Source organism: Danio rerio, chromosome 23 (genome assembly GCF_049306965.1).
Source record: "Danio rerio strain Tuebingen ecotype United States chromosome 23, GRCz12tu, whole genome shotgun sequence".
Lineage (NCBI taxonomy): Eukaryota > Metazoa > Chordata > Actinopteri > Cypriniformes > Danionidae > Danio > Danio rerio.
In genome coordinates, this window is record NC_133198.1 from 6,455,001 (window position 1) to 6,470,309 (window position 15,309).

General features: G+C 36.4%; 2 protein-coding genes across 3 annotated transcripts in view; one reads left to right on the top strand and one right to left on the bottom strand.

The window, feature by feature from the left end:
- The window catches only part of zmp:0000001139, a 308,609-nt gene that overhangs the window by 281,254 nt on the left and 12,046 nt on the right, over nucleotides 1-15,309 (top strand). The window lies entirely within an intron of this gene.
- bmp7b (bone morphogenetic protein 7b) overlaps nucleotides 9,899-15,309 on the bottom strand; it is a 97,134-nt gene continuing 91,723 nt past the window's right edge. The window contains 2 exon segments of one of the 2 annotated variants that reach the window (NM_001077146.2): nucleotides 9,899-10,014; nucleotides 10,071-10,520. In NM_001077146.2, the coding sequence (NP_001070614.2) occupies nucleotides 10,371-10,520 (150 nt within the window). In that variant the 3' untranslated portion in view covers nucleotides 9,899-10,014; nucleotides 10,071-10,370. 2 annotated transcript variants of the gene reach the window in all.

Sequence of the window (15,309 nt, forward strand, 5' to 3'; positions counted from 1 at the left end):
AGGCATGAAAAGCCATATATATGAGATAAAAAAACAAAATGATGATTATTGTATAATTTAATATTTTTTTACAATATTATAAATATAATTTATAAATAAATATTTGCAGACATAGACAGTTTTAATGTTACCTAATTACCAAGTCATAATTATGAGACATTTGTTTGATGTTTTGTTCATAATTATAATAATGTCATAATTGTAATTTACCTATTTATTTTCTTATGCATAAATAGCCTTTTATTTTATTAAGTTTTATTCAACTTTATTTGTAATTGATTTTGCATACATATTACATTTATAAAATAAACCAAAACTCATATTGTTGAGTGAACCGACTGACTCTGTAATTAAGCCTGTTGACCAGTAGAGGCCAGCATTATCAAAACGGTTGGTTACGTGCTTTGTGAAAATGCTAGGATGGTTTTTTTTGTCCTCGCTAAAAATTATTATATTCCACACCGTCGTGCTCTCATGTCATTATATCATATAGTGATAGAATATGTATGTTAATATATATTATATGATGAGAGACAGCACGAGAGAGTATAAAGTATAAACCCAAACCTCTGAAGATTATTATAGGCACTATGTTGTAACAATGCTATTAAGTCATATTTAAAGGATTAAAGAGCTCATTACATTTTGCATATTATGAAACTTGAATCAAAACTGAAATGGTTTGTTCATGTGATCTCAACATGGTAATACCTTAATAAATCTGCTTTGAACTAAATCATCAAATGTGCCATGTAAAAAATACTGTTGTAATTTATAGTAAATACTAAATAGTTTTATACCACACTACAGTGATTAAATTAATCTGTTGTGGTAATACTAGAGTTGCATATGTTTCGCTGCTTGTTCGAACTACTTATTTAAAATGAGTTGAAACAACACAATGATTTAGTTTTTTTAAACAACTTAATAGTTTTTACAAATGTAAGTGTAGATAAGATTAAACATAAAACAATTAAGTTAACTTGATAGTAAAAAATGATTTGTGTTGAAACAATATGAAGGAATTGTGTAAATAATATAAGCAAATTGCCCAATAATGTAGTTCTACAACAAAAACAACAACATTACCGTTATTTGTTGTTGTGGTGGTGGTGGTGGTTGCTGTTATTATTGTTTTTGTTGCTGTTATTGTTGTTGTTGTTGTTGAATCAGCTTTTCTAGTCATTTCAACATCAATCATACTGATTAAAAATATCCCTTATCATAAAAAATATGAAACCTGATTAGCTGATTAAAATAAGTTACTTTTTTTAAAAACTGTCGTCATCACTTTTTTGTCATGTAATTTTTTGACAAAAAAATGATTCAAAGATAATTCCTTGTTCTTGTATTCACTAAATTGTTTTAAGTTGTTTACAGTTTATTTGGGCTGAATTCAAACAAACAATTTAAGTTGAACACTACTAAATGTAATTAGTTTGTTTAAATTCAGCCCATATAAATTGTTTGCAACAGTTTTGCAGAAATCTTTTTTTTCAGTGTACACCCCCATTTACTGTAGTAAAACCTAAGTATACTATAGTATTTCATTCTACACTCAGTAGGGAATATCACAGAATGCTGAAGCATTCATTAACAATGTTTTGTAAATAGTATAATATTCATTCATTCAGTTATTTTCTTTTCAGCTTAGTCCCTTTATTAATCTAGGGTCTCCACAGCGGAATGAACCGCCAACTTATCCAGTATATGTTTTATGCAGCAGATGCCCGTCCAGCTGCAACCCATCACTGGGAAATACCCATACACTTCCATTCACACACATACACTAGGGACAATTTAGCTTACCCAATTTGCAATAAATTAGGCTCGAACTAGCGACCTTCTTTCTGTGAGGTGAGAGCGCTCACCCACAGCGTCACCTTGCTGCCGTAAATACTATAATATAGACTAAAGCTACACAATTCTTGAGGTTTGTTTGGGACAATTTAAATGTTTTATGTTTGATCAACTTAAATTTGTGGGGGAAAAAAACAAGTCCACACTCGGTCCTGAAGGGCCGGTGTCCTGCAAAGTGTAGTTTTAACCCCAATTAGACACACCTGGGCTAGCTAATCAAGCTCTTACTAGGCTTTCTAAAAACATCCATGCAGGTGTGTTGAGGCAAGTTGGAGCTAAAATCTGCAGGACACTGGCCCCCCAAGTTTGGACACCCCTGACTTAAAGCAATTGTGTTGGGATAACATACATGAATTGTGTGGAACCCCGGTTTTTACATTATGGCTGAAAAACACTTTATTATTTACTATAATGTTTTGTGGCTGATGTGATATTGATCAAACATCACACTGCTGGTATAGGAGGAAAAAAATGTTTTATTCTGCTGTTCAGCAGCAGTGGTGCTATCTAACAAATAACAAATACTCTAATTACTGTAATTAAGTATTTTTTTCTCAGAAATAGTAATTTACTAAGTAGTTTTAAATATGTTTATTTTTACTCTACCTTGAGTATATTAATAGTGCTGTATCAGTACTTTTACTTCCAACCCAAGCTCATTCTGAAAATGTAGCCCCGCGGACATTTCTGGAGACCGTGATTTACGTGGCCGGAGGTACATATGGCCGCATTTTGTTTTTTCGAACCCTACGGGGTGGTGTGACGCCGCTCCTCTTCTTCGCGCTCGCCAGCTGTGATGGCTCACCTCCGTGTAGAGGACTTTCCCGCCACAACCAGTTTGTCCGCTTAGCTCCTAGTGTTACGTCGGCAGGGCGGAGGCCCAGAGGAGGAGGAGCCACCCGCGGCGACGGGGAAGAGCGGTACCAGAAATCAGGTAAGATGAAAAAAAGAATCCAAAAATATAAAAGCAAACGAATTTGTGACGGGGCGAGAATGCAGTGAAATCTGAAAACGCGGTCACAATCGGACGAGGGATTTTGCTTTTGTTTTCTGGACGGCTTTTGTAAATCGTCGCTTGGGTTTAGGGAAGGAGGAGGAGGAGGGTGGCTGGATTGGCCGATTGGCTGGTCCCCCCCAGTCGATCGTTCAGTCATTCAGTCAGTCGGACAGACGGTCGCTCGACATCGGCCTCTGGCGGCTTTTCACGCGAGAACAGCGTGCTCCCGAGAGACTTTCGAGACGGCCTCTCGTGGATTCGCGAAAACAAAAACTGCACAAATACATACCTCCCGGGATGTATTTTGCACTCTCCAAAAACGTCCGCGGAGCTACGTTTCCACAATGAGTCTGGGTTGTTTACTTCACTACTTTCCTTTAGCCTGCAGTCACTACTTTATTTTTTCTTGTCTGTGGGGATTTAAAAAATCTGATTCCAATCCAATCAAATAGCACATAGAAGTAAAGAGGTAAATCGCATCATAATGAACAACCGTAAGACGTGGGCGCTTTATAATTGCAACAAATTGTTTGGAAGCATTAAAAGTGTCCAAAAAGATGTTCAAAATCGTTACACACATTGACCCGGAGACTGTTTAGATGCATGTCACTGATGAGAAGATGACAGATGTTTACTGTATGATGACCAAAATGGCCTTAAACACACAGCAGGCACAAGACTTCAACGTGTCAGATTGAGGTTGTACCTCAACGTCATGGGAATGTTGCATTTTGTTTGGAAATAAATGCAAGGATTGAGTTTATATGTATGTGCGTGTGTATGTGGGTGTATGTATACGTGAAAGTTATATGTATCTGCGCAAGTTTCATATATGTTGTTTTGAACATCCAATAGTATAGGTGTATATGCGAGTAATTTATAGGTGTATATGCACATGTTTTATGAGTGTGTTGATAAGCGAAGTTTGATTTAAATCCTACACGGCGCCTCATGATATATTTTTGTTTATACACGCACCCAAAAGCCACTTTCGCTCCGCTTCAAATCACGTATACAGAGTCCATTTGGGAAACAGAGTCTATTTAACACTATAGAGTGCGTAAGCTGACAGTCATGCACCATTATACGACTGTTTTGAGGATTGCATTAAAGGGGTGACGGCACCTGTTATGAAAAGGAAAGGAAATCGTGCCATTTTTATATTTATTTCAAAGTGTTTTCGTGCCTAAACAAAGCAAAAGCACAGAACAGACTAACATTTAGGAGCAAGGGGCGGCCCCTAGTGGTTGGGGGGTATGGGTTGCGTATAGGGAGGCTCGACTCAAATGTTTCTTGCCACCCTTCAGAGAAACACTGAAATTAACGGGAGAAATACGGGCAAATACCTTTACGGGATGATAGTGGGAAAGAACTGCAAAATACAGGAGAATCCTGGGAAAAACGGGAGGTTTGACATGTATGCTCAAAACACAAATCTGTTAAAATCTCTAAAAAAGTTCTCGAGGGTTTCGTGAACCTTTAAGCACAATAGACATTTTTCTTGACAAAACAAAAATGGATTTTTATTATTTAAAAAAAGTCACCTCATACCCACCTTCAAATTTTGCTTGTGTGTGTGTGTGTCTATATATGTGTGTGCGCGCCTTCTCTTGGACTGGCAGAGGTCAAAGATCAGCTCTTGAGGTGGAAATAAATACTCTCCGTTTCTCCTTCTCCTCTTCAGGGTCGGGATAGAGCAGGAGACCCAGAAGAGCAGGTCATAAAACAACATGACACCAAGAGGAAGTCCACGTTCGGCGTGCTGAAAGATGACAGCGCTTGCAGACTGAGATCTTAATGGTTTTTTGGGAGTTGGCGAAGGGGTCGGGGGACCGAGAGGAGATTTTTCCCTCTTAGTCCCACATTACCACCCCATTAACCTATGACCCGATGTTGTGGAGAGCAGCGGAGCTTCAGTCTGAGGCACATGAGTGGAAAGTAGAGAAAGTGGGGAGCACGGCCCATGACCTCGCACACACACACACACGCACACACACATGGTCTGCATTTGGGTGTCTGCGGGTGGCATGGGGCTAACGCTAATCTGAAACAGAATCTGCTATAAACAGGATGTTGAGAGTGGACAAAAAGAGAAAGCAGAAATGAGGTGAGCAGGAGGAAGAGGAGGGGGTCTTGGTAAGGGTTTGGGTTTGGTGGTCTAAATACAAAAAGTCAACTGTTATTTTCAATTTTACAGCGACTTTCTTGTAATTGAGATGTTCTCACCTCACAATGTGATTTTAAATGTCACAAGTGTGGTTTTATGGGCTACATGCACCTGGACTTTTAATTTCTAGTAAGCCAGCTCAAGCTAGTAAAGCATCAGTTACAGTCAGGTCCATAAATATTGGGCTCTATATATTTAAATATAAATATTTTGGCTCTATAGCACACACACCTGGCCATGAAACAACTAAGAAGCCAATTGTCCCATAACTTTTGGTCCCTTAACAAGTGAGAGGCACAAATGCAAACTGTTGTAATTCCTACACCGTTGACCCGATTTGAATGTAAATACTCTCAAATTGAAGCTGACAGTCTGCAGTTAAAGCACTAGAGCTACACGATTCTGGCTAAAATGAGAATCGCGATTTTTTTTTTGCTTAAAATAAAGAGCACAAATTTTACGATTCTGTAGATGTAAAATAAAGGTTAATATGAGTCGGCAATTTTTATAGTTTTTTTTTTTCAAACATGGTAAAACAACAGTAATAATATGTGTAAGTCTACTGGTTTTTATAAATAATTCTATTCTACTTATAATAAAACGAGTTAAATCTAATCGAGATTGCAATATTATTTTATTTATTGTGCAGCTCTATAAAGCACATCTTCATTTCATTTCAAATCCATTGTAGAGCCAAAAATTTTAGAATTGTGTCGATGTCCCAATATTATTTAGACCTGACTCTATGTATTGACTATAGGCTTTCAAAGTTTTTCAACGTGTGTGTGTGTGTGTGTTTGCCGGTCCTACGCCACCCAACCAACCCGCTCCGAGCTTTTATCAAACCGGAAACCTTTCACATGGGAGTCAGTTGCTCTAACAAGGAGGCTAAAGACCATGGCCCCTAGCATCTGTCGCTAGAGCACCTTTTAGAGGTCAAAGGAGTGAGGTTTACCTGCACAGCACTTACTAGCTGGCCTCCATTACATTCACCCCCCCCAAACCTCATTCCCATCCGGGTCACGGCACCAATGTAACCCCGCCGGTCCTACGCCACCCAATCCACTCCGAGCTGGTATCGAACCAACGACCTTCCGCATGGGAATCAGTTGTTCTAACAATGAGGCTGAAGACCATGGCCCCTAATGTCTGTCGCTAGAGCACCTTTAGAGGTCAGAGGAGTGAGGTTTACCTGCACAGCACCTACTAGCTGGCCTCCAATACACTTGTAAGAATAATTTATTCGATAAAATATTAATTGATACAGCACAGTTGAAAATGTGGGCACCAGTAATGAACTCTAGATGATTATATTGCATGCACTGTAAAAATACTGGGTTCCACACAATTCCTTCATGTTGTCCCAACACAAATCAATTAAGTTAAATTTGTTTTTAGAAATTTAGTATAAGATAAAACCTTCAGAATTGTGTTGTTTCAACTTGTTTTAATTAAGTAGATTGAGCAAGCAGCAAAAGTCATTTTTGTGTGTATGAATAGGATGATTTGTTGAACGAACATAAAAGATGCGAGTAAACTGAGAGATGTCGTGTGGTCATGTCCTAAGTAACACACACTCACGCACATGGGGGCCGAAGGTCTCAGGATCACGGCTGGGCTACGAGGTGCTCGCTGTACTCAAAGAACAGCCTGTGTTTATTCAAACTTATTTATTGGGCCGAGCCTGCAGTAAAACACTATCAGTGCCGGGAATGATATCCTCACCTCACATGCTCCTAATAAATGCCCCTCTGTGGAAAAACAGCAGAAGGCAATGTGCTGGACATTCAACACAACACAAGCAAGTCAAATGACAGATATTAGGTAATGCTGGAGATCCAAACAAACTCATGCTTTTGTTTTAAACAAGTACTTTGAGTTTAAAGTTAAACAATTGAGTTGTTGCTTACAGTTGAAGTCAGAATTATTAGCCCACATTTAAGTTTTTTTTTAACATTTTTAAATATTTCCAAAATGATGTTTAACAGAGCATAAAAAGTTTTCACAGTATGTCTTATAATATTTTTTTCTTCTGGAGAAAATCTTTGTTTTATTTTGGCTAGAATAAAAGCAGTTTTAATTTTTTTAAAAACTATTTTAAGGTCAACATTATTAGCCCCTTCAAGCTATATTTTTTCAGAAGTCTACAGAACAAACCATCATTAGGGACCTTTCCTGGACCACCTGATCAAAAAGGCTCACCAGCACCTATTTTTCTTAAGGCAACTTAAGAAGAACCAGCTTTCATCAGCTGTCTTGGTGAACGTCTACCGCTGCACAATAAAGAGCATCCTGACAAACTGGGTCACAGTCTGGTGTGGAAGCTGCTCTGTTGCTGAGCGAGAGGCACTGCAGCGGGTGGTGAAAACTGCCCAACGCATCACAGGGACAACACTGCCAGCCATAGAGGACATCCAGAAGAAACACTGTCTGCGCCGAGCACGCAGTATTCTGAAGGATCCCTCTCACCCTGCTCACAGACAGTTTTTGCTGCTGCCTTCTGGCAGGCGCTTCAGGCTCCCCTGGACAAAAACCAGCAGACTGAGGAGCAGCTTTTTTCCCTGAGCTGTCTCCCTCCTGAACTCTGCCCCCCACTGACTCTTTTGCCCCTCTAAGACACCCCCCACTCTCCTCTAACTTATACTCCTCACATTTACTGCACTATTTAACATTTGCACACTTAAAAATTGCACTGATTCACTTATTTGAACTGTACATACACACTGCACATGGACATTAGTAATTATGAACACACCCACTGCACATATACATTTGTAATTATGTTTATCTATCTGCACACTTCTGATTATTAATAGCAATCTGTACATACTGTATATGCATCTATTGTAAAACTCTGTTCATAGCTAATCCAACCTGTACATAATGTTCATAGTACATCCATCTGTAAATATGACTGTAGGTTTTCTATAACTGCACTTAATAACTTATACCTGTATCCTACACTTGCTGTTATTGCACTGCTGGTTAGACCTTAACTGCATTTTGTTGCATCGCACTTGTACATGTGTAATGACAATAAAGTTTAATCTAATTATACAATAACTTGCCTAATTACCCCAACCTACTTAGTTAACCTAATTAAGCTAGTTAAGCCTTTAAATGTCACTTTAAGCTGTATAGAAGTTTCCTGAAAATTTTCTAGTCAAATATTATTTACTGTCATCATGGCAAAGATAAAATAAATCAGTTATTAGAGATAAGTTATTAAAGCTATTGTGTTTAGAAATGTGTTGAAAAAAATCTTCTTTCTGTTAAACAGAAATTAGGGGGAAAAAACAAGGGTCTAATAATTCAGGGGGGCTAATAATTCTCCAACTGTAGTTAATTTTGAACCCACCAAAAATTTTCATATTTAAATGTACATTTTTGCATTTGTTTATAACTTGATTTCCTATTTCACTGTAAAATTGCCATCCACACAGATAATTAATGTTGTCCCAACATAAATCAAATTAACTTAATAAATATAAACAGATTTAGCATAAAACAATGAAGTTGTCCCATTTAAATCTCAAGGATTGTGTTGTAGTATTGTGTTGAAGTAGATTATGTGAAATTAGCTTCCATTGGAATAAGTTATTAGTTTTTATTTGCAAATTTAAGTTGATTGAACATAAAACAATTAAGTTGTCCGCCCAAAACTAAATAAATGTGTTGTTTCAGCTTATTTTAAATAAGTACTTTCGAATAAACAGCAAAAGTCATTTTGAGACTGTAATACTTATTCCTAAAATGATATTTATTGATTTTTTTTTTTTTTTTTGTCAGAAGGTTGATTTTTCTGATGTATCATCTCTTGAACTGCATCCCAATCATCACAAATACTGCAGAAGACCTACTGGAACCCACATTGATTCTTACTGAAATTAGTCAAGTTTGGTAAAGGAGAAATCATGGTTTGGGGTTACATTCAGTATGGGGCTGTGCGAGAGATCTGTGCTGCCCATTACATTACAAACCCACAGGAGATGTTAGCGCTCCTTTTCATACTTCAGCCTCTACATCAATTAAAGAAGGTCAAGGTCAGGCCCGTTCTGAGACTGTCCAAAGGGCATGTGCAGGATACATTTTTTGAAGAGTGGGGTGGGGGGGGGTTGTTGCCGCGCGGTTGTTGTTGTTGTCGCGTGCGTACTGAAGAGCGGTGTTGTCGCGCGTTCTGATCAGCGGTGTTGTCGCGCGCGTACTGTAAAGCGGGGGAGGGGGGTGTCGCGGGGGCACTTTTGATCATTTTGGAAGGGCACTTTCTATCCAAGACTAAAAAGGGCATGTGCACTGCACAGGTTGAGCCCTATGTGTGCACGTGCCTGGTCAAGGTGCTCCAGGATTGGCCAGCCCAGTCACCAGGCATGAACCTTATTGAGCATGGCTGGGGTAAGATGAAGGAGGAGGCATTGAAGATGAATCCAAAGAATCTTGATGAACTCTGGGAGTCCTGCAAGAACGCTTCTTTGCCATTTTAGATGACCTTATTAATACATTGAGTCATTGCAGAGATGTATGGATGCAGTCCTTCAAGCTCATAGTAGTCATACAAAATATGAATTCTTTTTCCACTGCAGCATGATTTTATATTCTAACCTGTGCATTATTTCTATTAAGTCTTGAAATAATTGAAAATCAAGGTATGATCATGTTTTATTTTGGTAAAATAGGCGTAATCTAGAGGCCTTTCAAATAAGCCACTTCTGATACCAAATGATCAACTAGAAGTCAAGTTACTTTTTGTTGTTCCTAAAACTTGCATAGGCGACAAGACTTTTGCCAGGTAGTGTATATATATATATACATTTCTTCATCAATGGTAAATGAGTCAATGATGACACGCATTTAAAAAAAACACAAAAAGACAAGCATGTTTTAGAGTTCGTGTTGGAAAATAAATACTTTGTCATTGAAAAACTATTTACACAGTAGAAAGCACAAGTATATAGAAGTATGTAAATGTGTGCATACATGTGTTGGTGCGTGTCTGTGTGTGTGTGTGTGTGTGTGTGCGTGTGTGTGTGTGTGTGTGTGTGCGTGTGTGTGTGTGTGTGTGTGTGTGTGTGTGTGTGTGTGTGTGTGTGTGTGTGTGTGTGTGTGTGTGTGTGTGTGTGTGTAAAAAAGAGAGGTTATCTGTAACTTCCTTTTGCAATCCTGGCCAATCGAAAGTCTTCATTTTGTCCTTGGTATACGGTCTTGGTTTGGCCTGAGATCTTCATATCGTTTTGGTGGGATCTTGGGAGGGCGCCATTTTTATAAATGAGGATCAGTCATGCGTGTTTGTGTGTGTTTGCATTGTCTATATGGATGTAATGATTGTCTATGCATATGTGTGACAGGACTCTAGTGGCATCCACACGCTCTGACCACCATGTTGCGGTATTTCTTCAGGATGACGTTGGAGCTGTCGTCAAAATACAGGACGGAGATGGCGTGGAGTTGGGTAGGAGCGCAACATGGTTTTGGAACTGTTTCAGGGTTGATGAAGTGAACCTGAGATGACAAAAAAAGAAAATAGGACAAAGTCACAAAGTGTACAATGCACTTTTTCTTACAGTATGTGTCCTAAATTGTAAGCAAATATTTAAACTGCATGATTAAAGTGTGTGAATATACACACTGTTAACAATTTTCTGTAGAATCTACAGTGACTTACTGTAAGGTTCAGTTTATATTACAGTTCAGTTCACCACTGACTTACTGTAAATCGAAATACTGTATTTACATTTACAGCATCATTTACTGTGCTATGTATGTATTTGCAGCATTGCATAGTTTTTACTGTAAAATTTACAGTAATTTTCACAATGTAACTTTAAATTACAGTAACAAACTGCATAAATGTCCTACAGTAAGGTTCAGTTTATATTACAGTTCAGTTCACCAGTAATTTACTGTTAATCAATTACAGCAAAAATACTGTATTTACATTCACAGCACCAATTACCTTACTGTGTATGTATTTACAGCACTGTATATCTTTACCATAAAATATACAGTAATTTTCACAATGCAACTTTAAATTACAGTAACAAACTGCATAAATGTCCTACAGTAAGGTTCAGTTTATATTACAGTTCAGTTCACCAGTAACTTACTGTAAATCAAAATACTGTATTTACATTTACAGCATCATTTACTGTGCTGTGTATGTATTTACAGCATTGCATATTTTTACTGTAAAATTTACAGTAATTTTCACAATGCAACTTTAAATTACAGTAACAAACTGCATAAATGTCCTACAGTAAGGTTCAGTTTATTTTACAGTTCAGTTCACCAGTAATTTACTGTAAATCAATTACAGCAAAAATACTGTATTTACATTCACAGCACCAATTACCTTACTGTGTATATATTTACAGCATTGTATATCTTTATTGTAAAATATACAGTAATTTTCACAATGCAACTTTAAATTACAGTAACAAACTGCATAACTGTCCTACAGTAAGGTTCAGTTTATATTACATTTCAGTTCACCAGTAACTTCCTGTAAATCAAAATACTGTATTTACATTTACAGCATAATTTACTGTGCTGTGTATGTATTTACAGCATTGCATATTTTTACCGTAAAATTTGCAGTAATTTTCACAATGCAACTTTATATTACAGTAACAAACTGCAAAAATGTCCTACAGTAAGGTTCAGTTTATATTACAGTTCAGTTTACCAGTAATTTACTGTTAATCAATTACAGCAAAAATACTGTTTACATTCACAGCACCAATTACCTTACTGTGTATATGTTTACAGCATTGTATATCTTTACTGTAAAATATACAGTAATTTTCACAATGCAACTTTAAATTACAGTAACAAACTGCATAACTGTCCTACAGTAAGGTTCAGTTTATATTACATTTCAGTTCACCAGTAACTTCCTGTAAATCAAAATACTGTATTTACATTTACAGCATAATTTACTGTGCTGTGTATGTATTTACAGCATTGCATATTTTTACCGTAAAATTTGCAGTAATTTTCACAATGCAACTTTATATTACAGTAACAAACTGCAAAAATGTCCTACAGTAAGGTTCAGTTTATATTACAGTTCAGTTTACCAGTAATTTACTGTTAATCAATTACAGCAAAAATACTGTTTACATTCACAGCACCAATTACCTTACTGTGTATATGTTTACAGCATTGTATATCTTTACTGTAAAATATACAGTAATTTTCACAATGCAACTTTAAATTATAGTAACAAACTGCATAACTGTCCTACAGTAAGGTTCAGTTTATATTACAGTTCAGTTCACCAGTAACTTACTGTAAATCAATTACAGCAAAAATACTGTATTTACATTCACAGCACCAATTACCTTACTGCTTGAATTTACAGCACTGTATATCTTTACTGTAAAATATACAGTAATTTTCACAATGCTACTTTAAAAACAGTAAAATATTGCATAAAGCTAGATTTATACTTTTGCCTGGCGCCGCATTGCGCACCTTCAATGACTGCGCGCTCACCCTCATGAAACAGATGAGGCTTTTATACTCACCAGGTTTATTAAAATGTTAATGAAAATAGAACATGGGTTGCTCTAAAAATATTATTTTTATTATGGCAAGAATAAAAGCAAAATAAAAGAGCACACTTACTTAAAAATACAGATGTTTTTTTTTTATATATATTTGTACAGAACAAACAACACAATCATTATACGATGACTTGCCTAATTACCCTATCCTGCCTAATTAACCTAGTTACGCTTTTAAATGTCACTTTAAACTCAATACAAATATCTTGAAAAATATCTAGAAAAATATTATGTGCTGTCATTATGGCAAAGACAAAATAAATCAGGTAATAGTACAACTTTTATGTTTAGAAATGTATTAAAATATCTTTTCAAAATTGGGGAAAAATATTCAGGGGGGCCTAATAATTCTGACTTCAACTGTTTACAACCTATTATAACCTACTATTTTTATATACAATGACAGTGATCAAATTTACTGGTATTTTTCAAAAGGGCCTGCTCACATATGATCCCTTTCCGAAAAATTGCCGGTTATTTTCCGGAAAAGTCTGTATGTGTGAAAGGGGCTGATGATTTAGTTTATACAAACAAAATTTGTGATGGTCACAGCAGTCAAAAAGAATGCACTGATCCTGATACTTGTATCGGCTATCGGTTAGATACTGCATATTTTTGCTGGATCGGGTATCGGCCAGCTGGTACCGATCCAAAACCGATCTTGCACGTGCGCTATGTTCTGTGTAATTTATAAGCCAACAAAAGCTATGAAGGTAGCCTATTATAAAGCACTAGAAAATTGTCATGTAGGCCTACCATATCCCAAATGTTTTGAAGCCATTTAGTATAACAAGACTAAGCAATTGGTCTATGCTGCTTTTAAAGTGCATGTAATCAGTTCATAATGATCCTCCGACTGTGTGTGTGCAATCAGCGGAATCCGGAACAGGTGCATGTGAGCGCACTTAGTGTGTAACATTATTGAATGGATTTGATCGTAATAATCTAGGAAAAGTCTGTAATATTATAGTGTTTTTCTGTAAACATTTAAATGAAAATATCTGTAAATTTATTATTTTTTGCACTTTATTTCAACAAAGACATTTTACCGTAATTTTATGGTTTTTGTTTGGCACCCGTAGCTGTCAGTCATTTGACCTTTTTTTACGATTTTTTTTCTTACAGTGAATTATGTTCATAAAAAAATTATAAATAATAAAAAAAGGCACAGTATCGGGATCGGATCTGATTCGGTTTTGATATTTTGATATCAAGATCGATTGCAAAAAAATAGTGTCGGTGCATCCCTTAAAAGAAGTATGAAGTGTGGAGGCAAAAGGTGGGCACTTTACCTCCACCTTTATAGACATCTGTACACACTTTGGATTCACTCTTTCCACATTTTGACGATGAACATAATGTTCTCCACCAGGCTCAATCAAACAAAACTTTATATCATCATTAAAGTGAGCTTTAGACAGGTTCTCCCGCCACACAACATGCTCATGTCTTTTGATTATTTCTTCTGATAAGGAATTGGGCATTGTAGTATGGTGATTCACTGCTGCCACACACATATTATTTATATCCCTCAATTATGTCATAATAATGAGATCTTTTCTCATTAAAATTACATCTTTAATCATAAAAACAAAAAGCTGCATCTTTTCTGCTTATAACGAGATGTTGTTTAGGTAAACGATACAATTATCTCATTAAAACGACATATTTTTCTTGTTAATCCAACTTAATTGTCTCATTAAAATGACAATTTTCTTGTTAAACAACATCTATTTCTTGTTAAAATGAGATCCTTCATACATGACGTGACCATCATGTTGGTATAATCAAACGGGTAAAAGAATCCACCTTTTTTCAAGATAAGGCACATTTAAATTGGTTAATTGGACTTTCTCCTCAGTTTAAAAACACAACAACATTTTATCAACATCCAAGTTATTTCCACTCTATCATTATTAGCATGTGAACACTAAATCAGCATCTTAATCATCTGAGATTATACTGGTGAAAGAATCAAACAGATCTATAGGAAAAAGCGTTTGTCTGCATTATAATGCGAAAAACTCAACCCTGGCTCATTCTGATTACATACATTTCTGGAGAGCATCCCAGGAGCAAAGCCGGAGAGGGACTACTTTTCAGCCCTGGAGTTTCAAGCCTTAGACCGGCCCACTTCAGTTCACGACTGACTATATTAAAATAACTATTGAAAAAATGTAAAGCTTAAAGGGGATAATAATTTTGCCCTTAAAATGTTTTTTAAAAATACTAATTTTGCTTTTATTCTAGCCTAAATAAAACAAATGAGACTTTCTCCAGAAGAAAAAATGTTATTAGACATACTGTGAAAATTTCCTTGCTCTGTTAAACATATTAGGAAATATATTTATATATATATATATATATATATATATATATATATATATATATATATATATATATATATATATATATATATATATTAAGGGTGGAGCCGAACCCGAATACGTTATTCGGAAAGGCACGAATAGCGTGTTTTTACGAATACTTGATTCGAACAAATACTTGAAAAATTATTTGTATTCGGGAGCAAGAAAAACACTATATCAAAAAGCAGCGTTTCCTCCTGAGACCACAGTGCATGCCCGCGTGAGTGAGTGAGTGAGTGAGTGAGTGAGAGAGAGAGAGAGAGAGAGAGAGAGAGAGAGAGAGAGAGAGAGAGACGCTCAGTGCAAAACGCGCCAAAGCCCGAAACTGAAAGCGAGACGTGACTTTTAAGGGAC